This window comes from Talpa europaea (assembly GCF_964194135.1).
Source record: "Talpa europaea genome assembly, chromosome: 3".
Lineage (NCBI taxonomy): Eukaryota > Metazoa > Chordata > Mammalia > Eulipotyphla > Talpidae > Talpa > Talpa europaea.
Window position 1 is genome coordinate 115,185,885 of NC_140069.1, and position 18,647 is coordinate 115,204,531.

Genomic DNA, 18,647 nt, shown 5'->3' on the forward strand with positions numbered 1-18,647 from the left:
TTTGTTCTGTTTTCTCCCCAACCCCAAAGGATTTTGATTATTTCACTGTGGACATGGAGAAAGGAGCCAAAGGATTTGGATTCAGCATCCGTGGGGGAAGGGAATACAAAATGGATTTGTATGTGTTGAGATTGGCAGAAGATGGGCCAGCAATAAGGAATGGAAGGATGAGGGTAAGAACAATCTCTTTTTATAGAATTATGCTTAATTCTAAAAAAAAAAAAAAAAAACCACGGTGGTATGAAGAGTGTAGAAGCAATGCTATTAAGCAAACATTTGATGTAGGTTTTGCGTTCTTTCCATTTCATAACCCAATTTTCTGAAGGTTTGGCCAAAGGTCATTTCAGAAGTATAATAATTCTCATTTTCCTGCTTATTGGCTGCTAATTGAAAAATCTCAATATAGCGTTTTATACAGAGTTTCCTTAAAGTGAAAACTGAAGAAAATGAACAAAAAATCTAATAATAGTTCAAAATGGAACATGACTGATTTTTCCAAGGTTCGATGATTCCATTTTCACTAGTGATTGAATATTTTGAAATTTATTTTAGTTTTACTCTTTTTCCCCATGTTTATTTATCAAGTGGTTCGGTTTCTTGGAAATATTTCCCTTGTGTTGACTGGCCTTTTGGGTTTGATGTTTGGTAGACAGACGCAGTAGGAAAAAGGAGGCTGGGCCTGTTGGATGAATGTTGGCCTTTAAAATAGTGCAGTGCAAAATTCCCCAATTGGAGTATAGGTTGATGGTAGATGTTTTAATTTAATACTTGCTTTGAGGCTTCTGAATGATGCAAAACTGAGTCTTCCTCTAATGGCGCAAAAGTCGATAATAATATAGAGTATTAGTCTTTCAGTAAAACAGCAATTAGTAAGCACATATAAAGATTAGCTTTTTTTTTTTTTTTTTTTGTGGGACCCTCACCGGTGGCCGGGGATCGAAATGGTGCTGAAGAGGCTGCGGGCAGCCTCACAGCCCAGTGGCCACCAGGGGAGGCCCAAAGATTAGCTATTTTAAATAAAATTTAGAATTCATTCTTGGCCTCCCACCTTGTTCTTTAAGTTAATACTGCAAAGCTGTGATCCTCTGGTTCTAGAACCTAGATTATTTGTGCTATCTCACAGCCAGTTGCTCCCGGACAACTGAGTGAATCTGTTGGTTCTGTCACCAAGTCCTCGGTTTCTGTGGGGCTCTTCTCACAGTGCAGAGTTACAATGTGTGTACATTGTATGCATTTTTCTCCCTCTCTTTGACAACCAGAATTCCAATTTAGCCAAATAGGAATCTGAACCCAGGCAAGACTGACAGCAGAGACTGACAGCCTGTACCCTGATCCTATACCCACCTCCTCTTACCCTGTCTACCTGTGGCTTTTGGATTGGCCTCTACGTGGTTATCTTTCAGCTTCCCTATAAATCGCTTTCAGCTTCCCTTCTAAGAATGCTAATCCACATATGGTTAAATAAAACAAAATTAATCTTTATTGTGCAGATAAACCCAACACAGCAGGAAGGCCACGAGTAAAGCAGCCAGAGCCATGGGAGAGAGGCTATCCCCCACCTCAGGGGATTTCAGGGGTCTCTGTGTGCGTTCCAGACAGTGGCCACATTTTTTAGCAAATGGTCTAAATGAGTGGCTGCTCAATAGTTCTCCCAGGCAAAGGAACCTAAACATAGAAGTGCTCTTATGAGAAAAGAACTTTCTCTCTTATAGAATTGAAGCCAAAGCACCAATTCTCACTGTGTCCCTAGCATCAGCATCAATTGGGAACATATTAGAAATACAAATTCTCGAGCCCTACCTCAGACCTCCTGAGTCAGAAACCCCAGCGGCGGGTTCTCGGCCCCACCATGACTTGGGTGCAAGAGGAAGTTTGAGAATCACTGAGCTGGGGGAGGGTGTTGTGGCACAGGTGTGACACAGGTAAACTTGTCTGTGGCTCAGGCTTTGTTAATCCCCCTAGATCTTACCAAGGGAAATTTCCATCTTGGTCCAAGAGTTTACCTGAGGTCTTTAACTATGTAAACACATATTTAGAATTCTGTGGGCAGGTGCTCAATTTTATGAATGATGCTTTTTCTTTTGGCAGGTGATAAACCCCTCTAGCTGGGTTTCAGGAATGATATTTTCATTTCTTGTCAAAGTTTATAAAAATAAGCAGTATTTCATAATTTTCCATGCTGTTTTCATAAAGCAGCAAGTTTTTCCTGTGAACAAGCTATCCAAAAGGAATTATTGTGGCTGGTTTTGGATAGTATGGTTTAGTTTATTTTGGACTACTGTGTGTGTGTGTGTGTTTGTGTGTGTGTTTGTGTATGAAAGAGAGACAGAGAGAGAGAGAGAGAGAGAGAGAGATTCTAGCATTAAATTCTCAAAGGAAAGGAGCCACTTCAGAGTCACAGAATCTCATGGATCAGATTTTAGTGCTTGGTTTTTATCTTCAATCTTTAAGATAAAGCTGGAAACTTGACAGGGATGAATGAAAAACTTTTTCTGCCTTTTATGAGTTATATTGTATATTCAGTGTTTTCAATTTTCTCGCTCATGAATTCTTAAAGGGTCTAGGAGTCTAAGAGTAACAGACTCCCTATCAGGAAAAGGAACTACTTCATCATGTAAATTCAAAGTTTCTCATTTACCTACTATCTGAATTACATAAGTATTTATCAACAATTGTTCTTGATAGTAGCACACAATTCATTCAGATCTTTCATGTTATCAAATTTAATCATTAAAAGCTAAAATTTTATTTGTGCTTATCAATAATTAGCAGTAACTTTTTTTTTATTTATTTATACAAGCACTGGGCACAGTCAGAAGCGAGGGAGGGTAAGAGAATTCACCAGAGCCAGAGCGGGGAGCAGAGCAGGCAGAAGGACCGAAGTACACTGCTAAGGGGAGCAGCGGGCGGCAGGAGAGGTCTGCGCACCATGTGGGACCCTCCTTTGGTGGCCGGGGAGCAGCCGGGGATCAAACAGGCGCCGCAGAGGCTGCGGGCAGCTTCGCAACCAGCGCTCAACCGCTGCGCCACTGGGGAGGCCCAGTAATTAGCAGTAACTTTTAATTCATAGATGTGTTCAAATTATTTCAGTAAGGACCAGGTTCAGTTACTATTTGCATGACTTAATTATTTGATTAAGCAAATGCATAAACAGGTTACCAATTTGAAATTTTTCACAGTGCAATTAACTAGGGGCCCATTTTTAATCTTACTGTGCAGTTCCTCCTTGATATCATTAGCGCCTACGTGCATATAAGTATTAAATGTCTGTGCAGATGAAGCATGTAAGGCAGATGCTCACTCCATGGGTATTATGGCTTGCTTTGTGAAATGCCAAAACTTCTGAGAAAAATAGATGAACTAGACATACACTGGCTGTCATTAAATTTAAGCTCAAGCAGAAGGGGCCTCTCTGGTGACCTACCATTTAAGTCTCAGCACTATCACCATTATGGTGTGAGTTCGATACCCGGCCAGGGAGCTACCCACATGGCACAGCAGACCTGTCCTGACTCACCCGCTGCTCCCCTCAGCAGTGTATTTCAGTAGATATGCCTGTTCTGCTCCCCACTCTGTCTCTGGTGAGTCCTCTCACCATCCCCTACCGCACCTCTGGCCTACATCCCAGTTCTATGCAAAAACAAAAATTAATTAATTAATTAAAAAAAAAAAATAAGCTCAAGAAGAAAAGCTAGCACCTGGTTCTCCCCGGCTTAAATCACGCAAACACATTTCTCCTCATTAACATGATTCCTTCACCTTCGGTCTTAATGTATTATTTCCCCTTTGTCCAAATTAAATATATATATACTTTGTGATGGAGTAACTTTAGAAACAGTGTTTATCTTTATTTCTTTGTTCATGAATTGAAACAGAAGGGAAAAGTCAGGTAATGATCTGGCAAGAGCAGTATGTCCTAAATTAAGCCCAGTAAAGTGACTCAACTCAGAATTACTATGAAAGAGTTGGGATAGTCTAAAAAATTATTTCATCTAACAATTAATGAATTACTATGTTCTCAAGCTAGGGATGTGAATGATACTACTTTTGAATACTTAGTTTATCAAACGTTAACCTCTGAACTGAGATGTCCTGGATCTTTTTCATTAGTCTTGGTGATAAGTTAGTGGTGGTACATACCTGTTTAGTAGGAGAAGACTTTGCTAAAAATAGAGGTTCACTGGATCTCAGAGGTGGTAACTAGCACCAGTATAAAGACATCCTTCTCACACTGGGTGTTCTAAGTAACAATGACACAGATCTGTATTTTTAGAGCATGCCCTTAGACATCCAAAAGAAATGCCAATTATTTCCTACTTGAGGGGTTCTTTTATGGATCTGGTTAGAGACAGGTAGACACCTACCAAAAGTGAGTCCCAGGTGAATGATTTCAGTCCAATCTCCCTGGGCACCTGTAGCAGTGAGCACTATCTTAGCAGAGATCTTTGACAAATTAGACTGATTTACTTTCAAACTGATTAATAAGTACTCCTACAGACAGATGTTTTTTCCTCCCTGGAACACATAGTATGTTTACTCAATATTTCTGTCAAAAAAATGCTTTCTCTCCACTTGATGACAAAGAAGTCAGATCAAGCAAGTTTCCTGTAAGAGAATTTTCCTAATAAGACCAATGATTTCCCTCAAAATAGGGGAATATACCAACAATAATCCATAACCAGAATGTAGCAGGGAAAATAATGACTCTTTTTGAGAGTTAGATTTATACGTCAAAGTCTAGATACTGGGACAAGCAACTCCTTTTTTTTCTGTCTAATTATGTTTATTCAGGAAAAGTTGGTTTACGTCATTGTATCTTTGGGGGTTATAGGTACAAACCTCCACAAATGCATAGCTGCACACCATGCCTACCACAGTGCCTCAATAATCCTCCTCCATGCTCCAGTGGGGTATCTCCCTCCCCCATTTCTACCCCTCTCCCTTTGCCTTCTTGTTACTTCAGTTTTGCAGTCAGATGTTCAGAGTTCATTATCAGTTTGGTTTTGACTGACCTTTAGTAATGTTCTTTATATTCCATATGCAAGTTAGACCACCCAGTATTTGTCTTTTTCCTTCTGACTTATTTCACTTAGCATTATCCTCTCCAGTTCCAACCACATTGTCAAAATGGCTACAGTTCTCCTTTTTGATAGCTGAGTAGTAATCCTTTTTGATAGCTGAGTAGTATACACACACACACACACACACATACACACACCCCATATTTGTCTGATCCACTCCTCTGTCTTTGGGGACTTTGTTTGTTTCCATAACTTAGCTTTGTAATAGTGCTACAATGAAAATTAGTATATATCTCCCTTCAAATTAGTGTTTTTGTATTCTTCAGGTAGATACCTAGGAGTAGAATTGCTGTGTTATATGGTAGGTCTATTTTCATATTTTGAACCTCCACACTGTTGTCCATAGGGACTGGTTCACACCACCAGTGAACAAGGTTTTCTTTTCCCCCAAGATATCTACCATATAGAGTTGTTTGAAGGATTTGAGAAATTTTTCAGGAGGTACTTAAGATAAAGAATAAAAGATAAAAGAATGAGATATTTATTTGGGTGGAACTTACAATATTAAGAGAGAGGGACTTAGATACTAAGATATGTCATGGAATAGAATTTGAATAGGATAGTGAAATTAGAAATAACACCACAGAAAACCATGTGAGCCATAATTATATGGAATATTCACTCTATCAAAAAAAAGATAGAGTAATAAATTTCAATTTCAACTACTAGGTAATGTTTAACATTAGCTAATACTGATAGCTAAAAATTCAAAACAAGCTATAAATGCAGAAAATAAGGGGAATGGGAAATGGAAATATAATCCTCTTGTCTGATTGCTTTTCTTCAGTCATTGAAGGCTGTTATCAAGAGAAATAAATGACATCCAGCTTCAAGGAAAAATAAAAGAAAGTATTAGAAAAGATTAATGTTTTTCATAAAAAGACTAAATTTACAAAACAGTCTAGTAAAATTGAGAAGGATAAAATTTTCATAACTAATGAATAAATCTCTGGTATAAAGCTCGCAGCTACACAATCCAATTAAAAACTGAAAATAAATAGAAAACAGGCAAGTAATAAAGAACATATGAAATAATTTACTGGTTTAGCTCAGTGAAGTAGGGAATCTGAGAAATCAAGAGATATTGGGAGAGAAGAGATAGTAGATTTAGTGCTTAAATAAAAATCTGAGTTATTAAGGAATCTGAAAGGAGATCAAGTTTGCTCTTAAAAAGGTAAATATTATCCTGTTGACAGTAAAATGTAACCTAGTTCCCATTTCCATACAATGCTTTTATTATCAAAAAAATATTTTTTAATTTCATCATCTTAACAGCTGTGTAAAAGCTACCCATTTAGCATTGCAGAAGCTTATTTATAAAATGACTTACCTTCTTCCTGAAACTCATATGATGCAAAAGTTCGCCTGCAGTGGGCCTTGGAGTCACCTAAAACATTTTGGTAATCTGAATACTCTGCAAAAATGGCACTGCTTACCCACCTTCTTTTTTTGAATGGGAAGCAAAATTGCCTGATAACATCTTCTTTTGAATTTGTTACTTCTCTTCTGTGGTCCTGACATGACTAGCCTATGGACTACAATAAGAAAGTATTCTGTTTTACATGTTGTTTTTATTAGACAGACAACCATTTTGAAGAATACTTATATGTAACTAGAATACATACTAACAATGATTCATTGTACAAATATATATTCATTCCAGCAATGTGAAAGTATTTCCTATGATACACACCTTCATAAGACTTGTATTTCAGTCTTTTAAATCTTCATTCTGGTAGAGAGACAATGACAAATCTTTTCATTTTGAACTTGCATTTCTTGATTACAAATAATATTTATCACCCTTTCTTAGGTTTATTGAGCTTTCATGATTCCTCATTAATAATAATGCTTATTCATATCTTTCCCCCATTTTCTGTTGAATTGTTTCTTCTTTTCATATTGATTTTAGAAGTGTTTATATGTTTTGGGGCAACAGCTTTTCATAGATTGCTGTGTTGCGAAATCTCTTACCGCAACTCATGGTTTGTAAATGCACTTTCTTTATGATGCCCTTTGATAAACGAGGGTCTTTAACTTCAGTGTAAATGACTTTACCAACTCTTTCCTTTATCATTTTTGTGTCATCTTTGGAAAAAATCATTCTTGAACTTATATTCTTCCCTAGTATCTTCTTATAAAAGTTTTCTAGGTTTGCTTTTGATACTTAAGTTTTTATTTGCCTAGAATTAATTTCTCTGTGTGGTATGAGGTAGAAAGCCAATTTCAATTTTTCCATATGGATAACCACCTGTCACAGTATCATTTATTGAATAGCCCGTTGTTTTCCCCCAACCTACAATGATACCTCCATAATATAATAAAGTTTCTGTAAATACAAAGTTCTGTCTATAGGTTATTACACAGTGCAACTGGTCTATTTTCCTATGTCTACATCAATAGCATAGTTATCCACTTTTTTTTAAGTCTGGGGAAACAGCTCATCCTCTGCTTCCCAGACACACAACTTAATACTTCAGGATTATTTGTATGTTCAAGGCCATTGTGCTTCCATAACAACTTTTAGAATTGGCTTATCCTATCAGGATTTTTGTGGGTTGAGAGCAGTCACAGATGAACATGCCTGCAGGAGGCAGACAGAAGCATAAGTGAAGAGCTTTTGCCCTTCCTGAGAACAGCGATTGCTTTCTCAGGCCAACTATTGATCAGTGGGAATGTGGGTTTCCTCTTTCCAAGTCTGAATTTTCAAGAGAAAGCAAAATCTGTACTTTCAAAAATTAACCAGAATTGAAATTTTTTTTTTATAATAAATTTTATTGTTATATTCCCCATACAATTGCAGCCCCCCCATTCTGACCCCAATCCCTCCCCTCCCGCCCCCCGCCCCCCTAAAAGTGTCTCTGGTTCATAGTTTTTTGTTGATTTTGATTTTCACTTTCTTATAGTTATTCATTTTCCTGGTCCCTTATTTAAGTTTTCTAGATTCCTGCTATGAGTGAGACCATCCGGTATTTTTCTTTTTCTTTTTGGCTTATTTCGCTGAGCATGATCCCTTCCAGCGCCATCCATGTTGCTGCAAATTGCATGTGTTTATCTTTTTTGAATGCTGAGTAATATTCCATGGTGTATATGTACCACATCTTCTTGATCCAGTCATCTATTTTTGGGCATTTGGGCTGTTTCCAAAGCTTAGCTATTGTAAACAGTGCTGCTATAAACATAGGGGTGCAGGTGTTCTTTGGAATTGATGTTTCTGTGTCCTTTGGGTAAATACCTAGGAGTGGAATTGCTGGATCATATGGAAGCTCTATGTTTAGTAGGTCCAGAAATCTCCACACAGCTTTCCACAGTGGTTGGACCAGTTTGCACTCCCACCAACAGTGCAGAAGAGTTCCTTTTTCTCCACACCCTCGCCAACATTTGTTGTTGCTAGTTTTTTTAATATGTGCCATTCTCACTGGTGTAAGATGGTATCTCATGGTAGTTTTGATTTGCATTTCCCTGATGGCAAGTGATGTTGAATATTTTTTCATATGCCTGTTGGCCATTTGCATTTCCTCTTCAGAGAAGTTTCTTTTTAGCTCTTCTGCCCATTTTGTGACTGGATTCTTTTCTTTGTTGTTGTTGAGTTTCATCAGCTCTTTGCAGATTTTTGTGATCAGTCCTTTATCATTAGTGTTGGGTGCAAAAATGTTCTCCCAGTTGGTGGGGTTTCTCTTTGTTTTTGTTATTGTCTCTTTTGCTGTGCAGAAGCTCTTTAATTTTATGTAGTCCCAGCTGTTGATCTTTGCCTTCACTATCACTGCTTTGGGTGATGTGTCTGTAAAGATGTCTTTGATGTGCAAATCACGTAGTGTTTCGCCTATATTTCCTTCTATATATTTTATGGTTTCAGGTCTTATGTCTAGTTCTTTAATCCATTTTGAGTTGATTTTTGTGTATGGTGTGAGGTAGTGGTCAAGCTTCATTCTTTTGCATGTAGCGACCCAGTTTTCCCAGCACCATTTATTGAACAAACTTTCTTTGCTCCAATGCATAGTCTTTGCTCCTTTGTCAAAGATTAGTTGACCATAAATCTGTGGGTTTATTTCTGGATTTTCTATTCGATTCCATTGGTCTGTATGTCTGTTCTTGTTCCAATACCATGCAGTTTTGATGATTGTGGCTTTGTAGTATAGTTTGAAGTCTGGGAGTGTAATGCCTCCATTCCCTTCTTTTTTTTTCAGGAGAGCTTTGGCTATTCGGGGTTTTTTGTGATTCCATATGAATTTCATCAATAATTGTTCTATTTCTTTGAAGAATGACATTGAAATTTTGATTGGAATAGCATTGAATCTGTATATTGCTTTTGGAAGGATGGCCATTTTAATAATGTTTATTCTTCCAATCCACGAGCAGGGGATGTCTCTCCATTTCTTTGTGTCTTCTTCTATTTCTTTTAACAGTGTTTTATAGTTTTCTTTGTATAGGTCCTTTACCTCTTTTGTTAGATTTATTCCCAAATATTTGATTTTTTTTGTTTCAATAACAAAAGGGATTTTTTTTTTATTTCTTCTTCTTCAGATTTATTGTTTGTGTATAGGAAGGCTACTGACTTTTGCGTGTTGATTTTGTATCCTGCCACTTTACTGAACTGATTGATGAGTTGAATTAGCTTTTCTGTGGAGTTTTTGGGGTTCTCTATGTATAATATCATATCGTCTGCAAATAGTGATAGTTTGACTTCTTCTTTTCCTATTTGGATTCCTTGGATGTCTTTCTCTTGTCTTATTGCCCTGGCTAGGACTTCCAGTATTATATTGAAAAGCAGTGGTGAGAGTGGACATCCTTGTCTTGTTCCAGATTTTAATGGAATTGCTTTCAGCTTTTCACCATTGAGAATGATACTGGCTGTTGGCTTGTCATAGATGGCCTTTATGATGTTGAGGTATGTTCCTTGTATCCCAAGAATTTCAAGGGCTTTTATCATGAATGGGTGTTGCACTTTGTAGAAAGCTTTCTCAGCATCTATTGATATTATCATATGGTTTTTATATTTCTTTTTGTTGATGTGTTGGATAACATTGATTGATTTTCAGATGTTAAACCATCCTTGTGCCCTTGGAATGAATCCTACTTGGTCGTGGTGAATTATCTTATGGATACATTGTTGGATTCTGATGGCTAAAATTTTATTGAGGATTTTTGCATCAGTGTTCATTAGGGAGATTGGCCTGTAGTTTTCCTTTTTTGTGTTGTCCTTGTTTGGTTTTGGTATTAGTGTAATGTTGGCTTCATAGAACGTGTTTGGTATTGTCCCTTCCTTCTCAATTTTTTGGAAGAGTTTGTGAAGGATAGGCACTAATTCATCTCTGAATGTTTGGTAGAATTCATTTGTAAATCCATCAGGTCCTGGGCTTTTGTTTTTGGGGAGGTTTTTGATTACCATTTCAATTTCGCTAATTGTAATTGGTCTGTTTAGGTGTTCTATTTCTTCTTTATCTAGCTTTGGGTGATTGTAGAGTTGTAGGAATTTGTCCATCTCCTCTAGATTGTTAAACTTGTTTCCATATAACTGTTCATAGTAGTTACTGATTATTCTTTTGATTTCTGCTGTGTCCGTTGTGATTTCCCCTCTTTCATTGAAGATCCTGTTTATTTGTGTTTTCTCCCTTTTTTCCTTTGTGAGCCTGGCTAGGGGTTTGTCTATTTTATTTATTTTTTCAAAGAACCAGCTCTTGGTTTCATTGATCTTTTGGATTTTTTTTTAGTTTCAATTTCATTTATTTCTGCTTTGGTTTTTATTATTTCTTTTCTTCTACTGGTTTTGGGGTTTTTTTGTTGTTCTTTTTCTAGATCTTTGAGCTTCGAGATTAGGTTGTTTCTTTGAGTTCTTTCTTGTTTCTTGATGTGAGCTTCTATTGCTATATATTTTCCTCTTATTACTGCTTTTGCTGCATCCCATACATTTAGGATATTGGTGTCTTCCTTGTCGTTCAATTCAAAAAATTTTTTAATTTCTTCTTTGATCTCCTCCTTAGTCCAGTGGTCTTCCAGTAGTGTGGTTTTTAATCTCCATGAGGTAGGAAAGTTCCTTGCCTTCTTTTTATGGTTTATTTCTAGTTTGATGCCTTCATGGTCAGAAAAGATGGTTGATATGATTTCAATCTTGGTGTATCTGTTGATGTTTGTCTTGTGCCCCAGTATGTGATCGATCCTGGAGAATGATCCGTGTGCGCTTGAGAAAAATGTGTACTCCGTTTTTTTGGGGTTTAGTGTTCTATAGATGTCTGTTAAGCCCAATTGCTCTAGGTCCTTATTTAGAGCTTTGGTTTCTTTACTTATTTTTTGTCTTGTTGATCTATCCATTGTTGATAGTGGTGTGTTGAAGTCTCCCACTACGTATGTGTTTTCTCTGATGTCTGTTTTCAGAGAGGACAACAGTTGTCTGATATATTTCGGTGCTCCTTTGTTTGGTGAGTATATGTTAATGAGTGTTATTTCTTCTTGAAGTATTGTCCCCTTGATCATAATGTAGTGACCATTGGGGTCTCTTTTTATCTTTTTGAGTTTGAAATCTGTTTTATCTGATATAAGTATAGCTGTTCCTGCTTTCTTTTTTGGTCCATTTGCTTGTAGGATTGTTTTCCATCCTTTAACTTTGAGCCTATTTTTATCTTTTGTAGCTAAATGTGTTTCCTGGAGACAGCAAAAGGTTGGGTTTTGTTTCTTAATCCAGGATGCAACTCTGTGTCTTTTTATTGAAGAGTTTAGTCCATTTACATTTAGAGTTAATATTGATATGTTAACATCTGTATTTGCCATTGTGTTTGTCTTTCCTTTGATTTTATTTATTTATTCTTTTAATAACTTTTTTTTTTTTGGCCTTCTTTCATTGTTATTCGTCCCTCTGAGGTTCTGGCTTTAGGACTCCTTGTAGTATTTTTTTGGAGTGGGGGTTTAGTTGCAATGACATTCCGGAGTTTCTGTTTGTCTGGGAAGGTCCATATTCTTTCTTCAAAGAGGAAGGAGAGCTTTGCGGGATAGAGTATTCTTGGTTGGCATCTGTTTTCTTGGAGTCTGTTGACTATGTCCCTCCACTCTCTCCTTGCCTGTAGTGTTTCTTCGGAGAAGTCTGATGTCAGCCTGATTGGCTTTCCTTTGAATGTTATCTGTTTCTTCCCTCTTGCCAGCTTCATTATTTTTTCCTTGTCCTGGATTCTTGGGAGCTTTACTATTATGTGTCTTGCTGTATTTTTTCTTTCGTCGTGGAAGTTTGGTGTTCTTCTTGCTTCTTGTATATCAATTTTCAGCTCCTTCTTCACATTTGGGAAGTTCTCTTCAATTATCTCTTTGAATATTTTCTCTGTTCCTACTTCTCTCTCCTCTCCTTCTGGTATTCCTATAACTCTTATATTTCCTTTCCTCATGGAGTCAGATAGTTCCCGAAGTCTTTCTTCATTCTTTTTCCTTCGTACTTCTCTTTCCTTTTCTGTTTTGGTTCTTTTTATTTCTGTGTCTTCAAGAGCACTTATTCGTTCTTCCATTTCATCAATTCTCCTTTCATTGCTTTTCCCAGAATTCTTTAGTTCTTCCACTAATTCTTTGATCTCCTGCATTTCTTTTACTTCCCTCTTTAGGGACTCAATTTCATTCTTCTGATCGTTGATTATTTTTCCCATATCATTGTTTTCCTTTATGACTTCTGTCAGTTTTTTAATCACAGCAATTTTAAATTCTCTTTCTGGAAGGCTCAGAAGTTCTTCCAAGTTACTGTCGTTGCAATCTGGGGGCTGGTTTTCTTTTTGTGGTGTGCTTTTTCTCTGGAGAGTTGCTAGGTTGCGTGTGGTTCTTCTCCTCCCTACTGTCTGTTTTCTAATTTGCCGTATGCATTGGGACACTGTGTTGTTGGGACTGGCCGGCATCTTGGGTGAGCTTCTCTGCTCCCCTCTGGTTCCTCCAGGAGTCATCTGTCAGTTTCAAGCAGTCTTTATTGGAGAAAGGTCCCTGTCCTAAAATGTCGATGTGGGGACACACTCCCCTGTGCGCCTGGTCTGCCCCGGCGGTAGGTTCCTGCTCCCCTTCTGGGCTTGGACTGCAGGCCAGAGGGGGTCTGTCGTGGGTGAACTTCCCCCGCTCACCTCTGGCTCCTGAGGAAGCCTTCTGCAGGTAGTCTTTACTGAAGAAATGTCCCTGTTCTAAAATGGTGATGTGGGACACACTCCCTGCGCGTCCGGTGTCAGGCACACTCTTCTGCGTGCCTGGTCTGCCCTGGCTGTGGGTGCTCGCTCTCCCTGTGGGCTCAGACTACTTGTTCGGAAGGGGCCGGGTGTGGGCTAACTCCCCAGCTGGCCACTAGCTCCTTCAGGAGCCTGTGCTGGCTTCAAGTCGCTAGGTGGCGCCAGAGATCTCTCCTAGAGCCCTTGGGGAGCTTATTTTCCACCCCGTGGGACAGGGAGCAGAGCGGGGATGGTAGGGTACACCTCAATGGCTTTGGGGTGCTGTGTCTGCCTTGTGCCCCACCGTCGTGGGGAACCCACGCCCCTAATTTCGTGCCCCGGGTCTCAGTTCAAAGCCCTCAGTTCCAGGACGCGGGCTGTAGCCCAGTTCAGTGGCGCGGGAATGGCGCCTTTTGCCCCGCTCCCGTGCCTGGGCGCCTGGTTCCTGCTTACTCAGGGAGGGACCTTCACCTCAGTGAGGACCTCGCGTGTCTCCCCGCAAGCCTAGGTTGTCTCCCAAGCCTAGGTCGCAGGCGCGGGGACCTGGGCAGCCGCTATCCCGGTCTGCACTTGCTTTTCAAGCGCGCCGAGCACGCCCTTTTCCGCGCAAGCAAGCTTACCGGCAGCCCGGGCTGTGTGCGCGTCTCCCGGGGTCTTTGTTCTTCTCTAATGGGGCCCGGAGCCGTTCGCTCCCCGCCGCCGCGAATCCTGCAGGGTTCGCCTCAGCTCCCGTTCACAGGGTGTGGTAGCTGCAATAGTTCCTGTCCACTCACAGTCCCGCTTGCTGAGTCCTTTGTTCTTGGTGGCCGTTTTGGTTTGTTGTTTTCCTCCTCTCTGCGGGTCGGAGAGTGCCGCCTCTGTGGGCGGGGGAGGGGAGCAGGGTTCTGCGCTTCCCTCCCTTCTGGTCCTCTTTTATGGCCACTTTCTTCTTCGGGCAGTTTGCTGGAGTCGTCCGTTTATCTTCCGTGTCCCAGTTCTCACTGGGACCTGCTGCTTTTCCTCCCTATTAACTTTTTTTAATGGGAGATCTTACTCGCAGCGTCTCCTCGCCGCCATGTTGCTCCGCCCCTCCTATTGTAATCTGAAAATTTTTTTAATTTAAAAAAATCTGTGCAGACCAAATAAGTCTACAAGCAATGTGAGATTCACAGCTGCCCTATTTTTGTCTTTTCTTGTAAACATACTCACACAAGGGGAAGGTGGGGCAGCTGTGGGAGGAAGGAGTGAAGCAGTTCCTACACCAGCAGAGTCTGATCCCAGCACAGCTGATCAGACAAGCCCTAGTGAACTCCTGGAAGAGACTAATGCAGACATGTTCAAAAGGCCTCAGAAACATTCATGCTGAGAAAAATCTTTGTACATCTTTTGATCCTATACTTCATCTTTGTGTTCGAAATTTTAAATATGGATTTTGTTCCTATGAAACTTATTTTGGTGGCCCAAATTAGTCTGTATTGTCATCTCCTGCCAGATCTAAGAGGCGTCTGCTTTGAGAGGGGACACATTTAGTAATGTACAGACTCCTGGTGGCCACAACAGTTCCTCTTTCTATTTCATGGGACTGAGGTTGCTTGCTTGGACCATGAATGTGTGGGCCTGTCCGGGGTTCTGCATGAATTTGGGAAGGAGCCCTATTCATCTTTTGCTCATTTCCTGCCTTTGAACTTGAATGGTAAGACATACTGTCTTGAAATATTATGCATTTGAATTTAGAGGGAAAAAGGCAGTGAGGAGATCTCCCTTAGCAAAAAGAACCTCCCTCTCATGCAGAATTTCCCAGTGGGAAAAAGTTGAGTAGAAATTCTGATACAGACATATACCATCTGTGGGACTATCTCAGCTTGAAGTGTCTGGTCATTGACACATTGAAGAACTACATTCACTTACAGCTCACTGATTTCTTTTCAATAGGGCTAAGCTAAGCTATTTTCATTATTTCTTAAATTTATTCAGTTTCTTCCTCCCCCAGAAGACTCACTCAGAATATACCTGGGTTTACACCTGGCACTGACTTTCACATCTCCTTCATAGCATTTGTCAGGATGCTAATTGCCCTCCAGGGTGTCAATTCAGTGAGTCTCCTGTTGCCAGAACATGGATCTCGTGGGTGATGAATCCATGGACATATGTGGCAAGTTCAGTGTAACTTAGTCAGCTTTTTATGCCCTAGGGGCACAGTCCTTGGGGGTACATTTAATTATTACAGATTTTGCAGTCTCGGTTATCTAGGATATGTAAAACTTATTGTGCCAAACATTTTTAAAATGCCCTTAATCTTAAATCATGTGACATTTACAGTCTTGTTTTCTTCATACATACACTCCCTAGCACCATATGTGAATGACAAGGTAAGAGCGGAAATAAAGTAAAATAAGGTCAAGCAGGAAATAATGAAGAATTTAAAAAAACATGAGGTAAGCAAAACATGACAGAATAAAGGGTGACAAGACAGGTGTGCTGGGCCTGTGAGCAAAGGTCCACAGGAAGGCGGTAGTGGCTACCGAGTGATGGGAAAGCCACAACTTAGCAGAACATTCGAACTCTGCAGAGCTGACCCCTCAGGTCAGTGCAGATAAATGAACTGATACGGTTGATGAAATCGAAAGCGTGAGAGAGGAGAAATAACAAGTGCAGGAATAAAGCAGCAGACTGGAAAGGTGAAACAATTGTCTAGGCTGGGGTGATCATTTCCGGGCCCCACTTTGCCAAGATAGCACCCCCACCCCACCCCGTGTGTCCTCACCACTAGGTGCCAACGCACGGTAAACATGGAAAGCTCATCGTGGCTGCATAAAGCACATCTGTGCTCCAGCTGTGACTCAGCCTCCCTCTGAATCACCCTTCAGAGCATCTCCAAGTGGGAGGCTTCTCCTTTTTTGTTCTGGTTCTGCTCCATGCCTTTTATGAAGGCAAAGAGAAACCTCTCACAAAGATCAAATCCATTACCTTTTTCTTTTCGGAGTCTGACCTATGAACACTGTGTTAAATGAGTTACACGAGTTTCTTTTAGGAACCAAGGAGGGCGTGGGCTTGATTACAGAAGCCAGCCTGGGGAGCAGAGCGCCCCCTCTGTGTTGGACTCTATTGTCAATTATTCAGGGGTTCATTATCCCACTCAATGAGGGCTCGGTTCCTCTGCCCTGCTGCTTCTGTTGGATGCCCAACTTTGAAACATTTCAAAAGCAGCTTCCCATGAGGACTAGTTAAAGGTTTGGTAAGGAATCAAAGGGTTAGTCTTAGAATTGCATCTTGGTGGGGAAAGACAGGAGAAACTGAATAAATTAGAAGTGAGGAGAATCCCTGCATTGTAATTATTCACGCTTTTTTCCTTTTTTTGCCTATGGAAAAGAACGAGCAAGTTTACAAACCAGTGTTGTGATCAAAACACATTTTACTGGGCCTCCCCGGTGGCGCAGCGGTTGAGCGCTGGGTTGCGAAGCTGCCCACAGCCTCTGCAGCGCCAGTTCGATCCCCAGCTGCTCCCCGGCCACCGGAGGAGGGTCCCACATGGCGCGCAGACCTCTCCTGCCGCCCACTGCTCCCCTCAGCAGTGTACTTCGGTCCTTCTGCCTGCTCTGCTCCTGGCTCTGGCTCTGGTGAATTCTCTCACCCTCCCGCGCTTCTGACTGTACCCAGTGCATGTATAAATAAATAAATAAATAAATAAATAAATAAATAAATAAATAAATCTTTAAAAAAAAAAACACATTTTACTTGCCTCTTCAATGAGGGGAGGAGTTGTGACTAGGTTCCTCTTTGATACTAAACCATCATTTCTTTCTCTGGCTGGAAAGAAATCAAAATTTCTTCCCGCTTCATATTTACAAAATGCCTTCTCAGTGTTTGCTCAGCAAACCTGCTTGAGCTCCTTTCCCAGAGCTAACACTCCGCCGTGAGTGGGCAGTCGCTGGCTTGCTGACCCCACTACTCCACTACCTCTTGATCCGCATCCACATAGGATTTGGTTTGCACGGCAGAGCGATTCAGAAGATAGGGGGAGCCAGCTAATCTGCTCTTTACATGCAACTCCCCAGACCATCTCTACTCCTTCCTCCCAGTGCCTGCAGAGAGCTGTCTGGTGGGCAGTGCACTCTCCTCACACCTTCACCCCTTCCTTCTCTGAGCTGCCTCCTGGCACCTGTGTTACTGCTCCTGGTGGGGAGCTGGGCTGCCTCCTCCTCCAGGAAGAAAAGTCATTACTGTGTCTGACTCCTGGGTGGTTTAATTCACAAGATACTTGGTTTTCTTTCTTCCTCTCTTCCTTTCTTTTTTTAATTGAGTTTGCTTACAATGCTGTACATGATTCAAGGGAGATAGGGTCATACCTCCTCAGATGTATGACAGCAGCCACACCCTTCACCAAAGCACCCATGATATGTGGTTTTCAAGAATATTTCTCTCCAATAGTGGAGTTCATCATCTTTTCTTTTTTTTTTTTTTTTTTTTTAATAGAGGCATGCTTTATTTATGTTTGCTGGTTTTGTTTGTTTGTTTTGTTTATACATGCACTGGGTACAGTCAGAAGTGCGGGAGGGTGAGAGAATTCACCAGAGCCAGAGCGGGGAGCAGAGCAGGCAGAAGGACCGAAGGACACTGCTGAGGGGAGCAGCGGGCGGCAGGAGAGGTCTGCACGCCATGTGGGACCCTCCTCCGGTGGCCGGGGAGCAGCCGGGGATCGAACCGGCGCCGCAGAGGCCGCGCGGTTTCGCAACCCAGCGCTCAACCGCTGCGCCACCGGGGAGGCCCACATCATCATCTTTTCTTGATCTGATATAAAACAGCACCATCACCGAGCAGACTGGTCTCATTATTTGGACAACTTTGGAGGGTGTGGACTGACACCCTTCTAAAATGCCTAATCTGAATTTCCAGAAGCCTGCTGGTTGTCCAGAGCACTCATTTTTCATTTCAACCCCACCACCAGTTCTTGACATTATGCCTTTTCAGTTTCTCATGTCTTTGTATAATTATCTGCCAAAAGATTGAAAATACCAGTAGTCCTTAGGATACTGTCAGCAATATTAGGCTCTTGCAGGAAGAAAAAGAGACTCCTCAGCCTATTAATATTACTTTACTTGTATATGAGACCTTAAGAGAAGAATGATTGAGCCTAGAAAGGAAAGTTAAGGTCAAATGTAAGTAAGCAAAGAAAAGGATTAATGAATATTGGGTCATTTTCAAATATCACCTTCCTAGCTCCAAAGAGAAAGGACAAGGAAAACTGGGAGGTGTGCCTGATATCAAAGGGAATTGGGGAAGAGGCTGCTGAGTCAGCGCTCACAATTAACTACTGAATTTGGGGGTACACTCAGTCCTGAACAGTGCTGGCCTGGAGGAAGCCTCCGTGTGTATTGCTTCAGTCTGTGTCTCTCTGGAAACAGATACAAACATCAAGGAAATTTAAGTC

At 40.7% G+C, this 18,647-nt stretch overlaps 1 protein-coding gene across 4 annotated transcripts in view; it reads left to right on the forward strand.

The window, feature by feature from the left end:
* The window catches only part of MAGI2 (membrane associated guanylate kinase, WW and PDZ domain containing 2), a gene marked incomplete at both ends in the record, with an annotated part of 1,136,641 nt that overhangs the window by 1,052,296 nt on the left and 65,698 nt on the right, over positions 1–18,647 (forward strand). For all 4 annotated transcript variants that reach the window (XM_084230806.1, XM_084230807.1, XM_084230808.1 and 1 more), the window contains one exon: positions 30–173. In XM_084230806.1, coding sequence (XP_084086932.1) covers positions 30–173 — 144 coding nt within the window. The remainder of the gene's footprint in view (positions 1–29; positions 174–18,647) is intronic.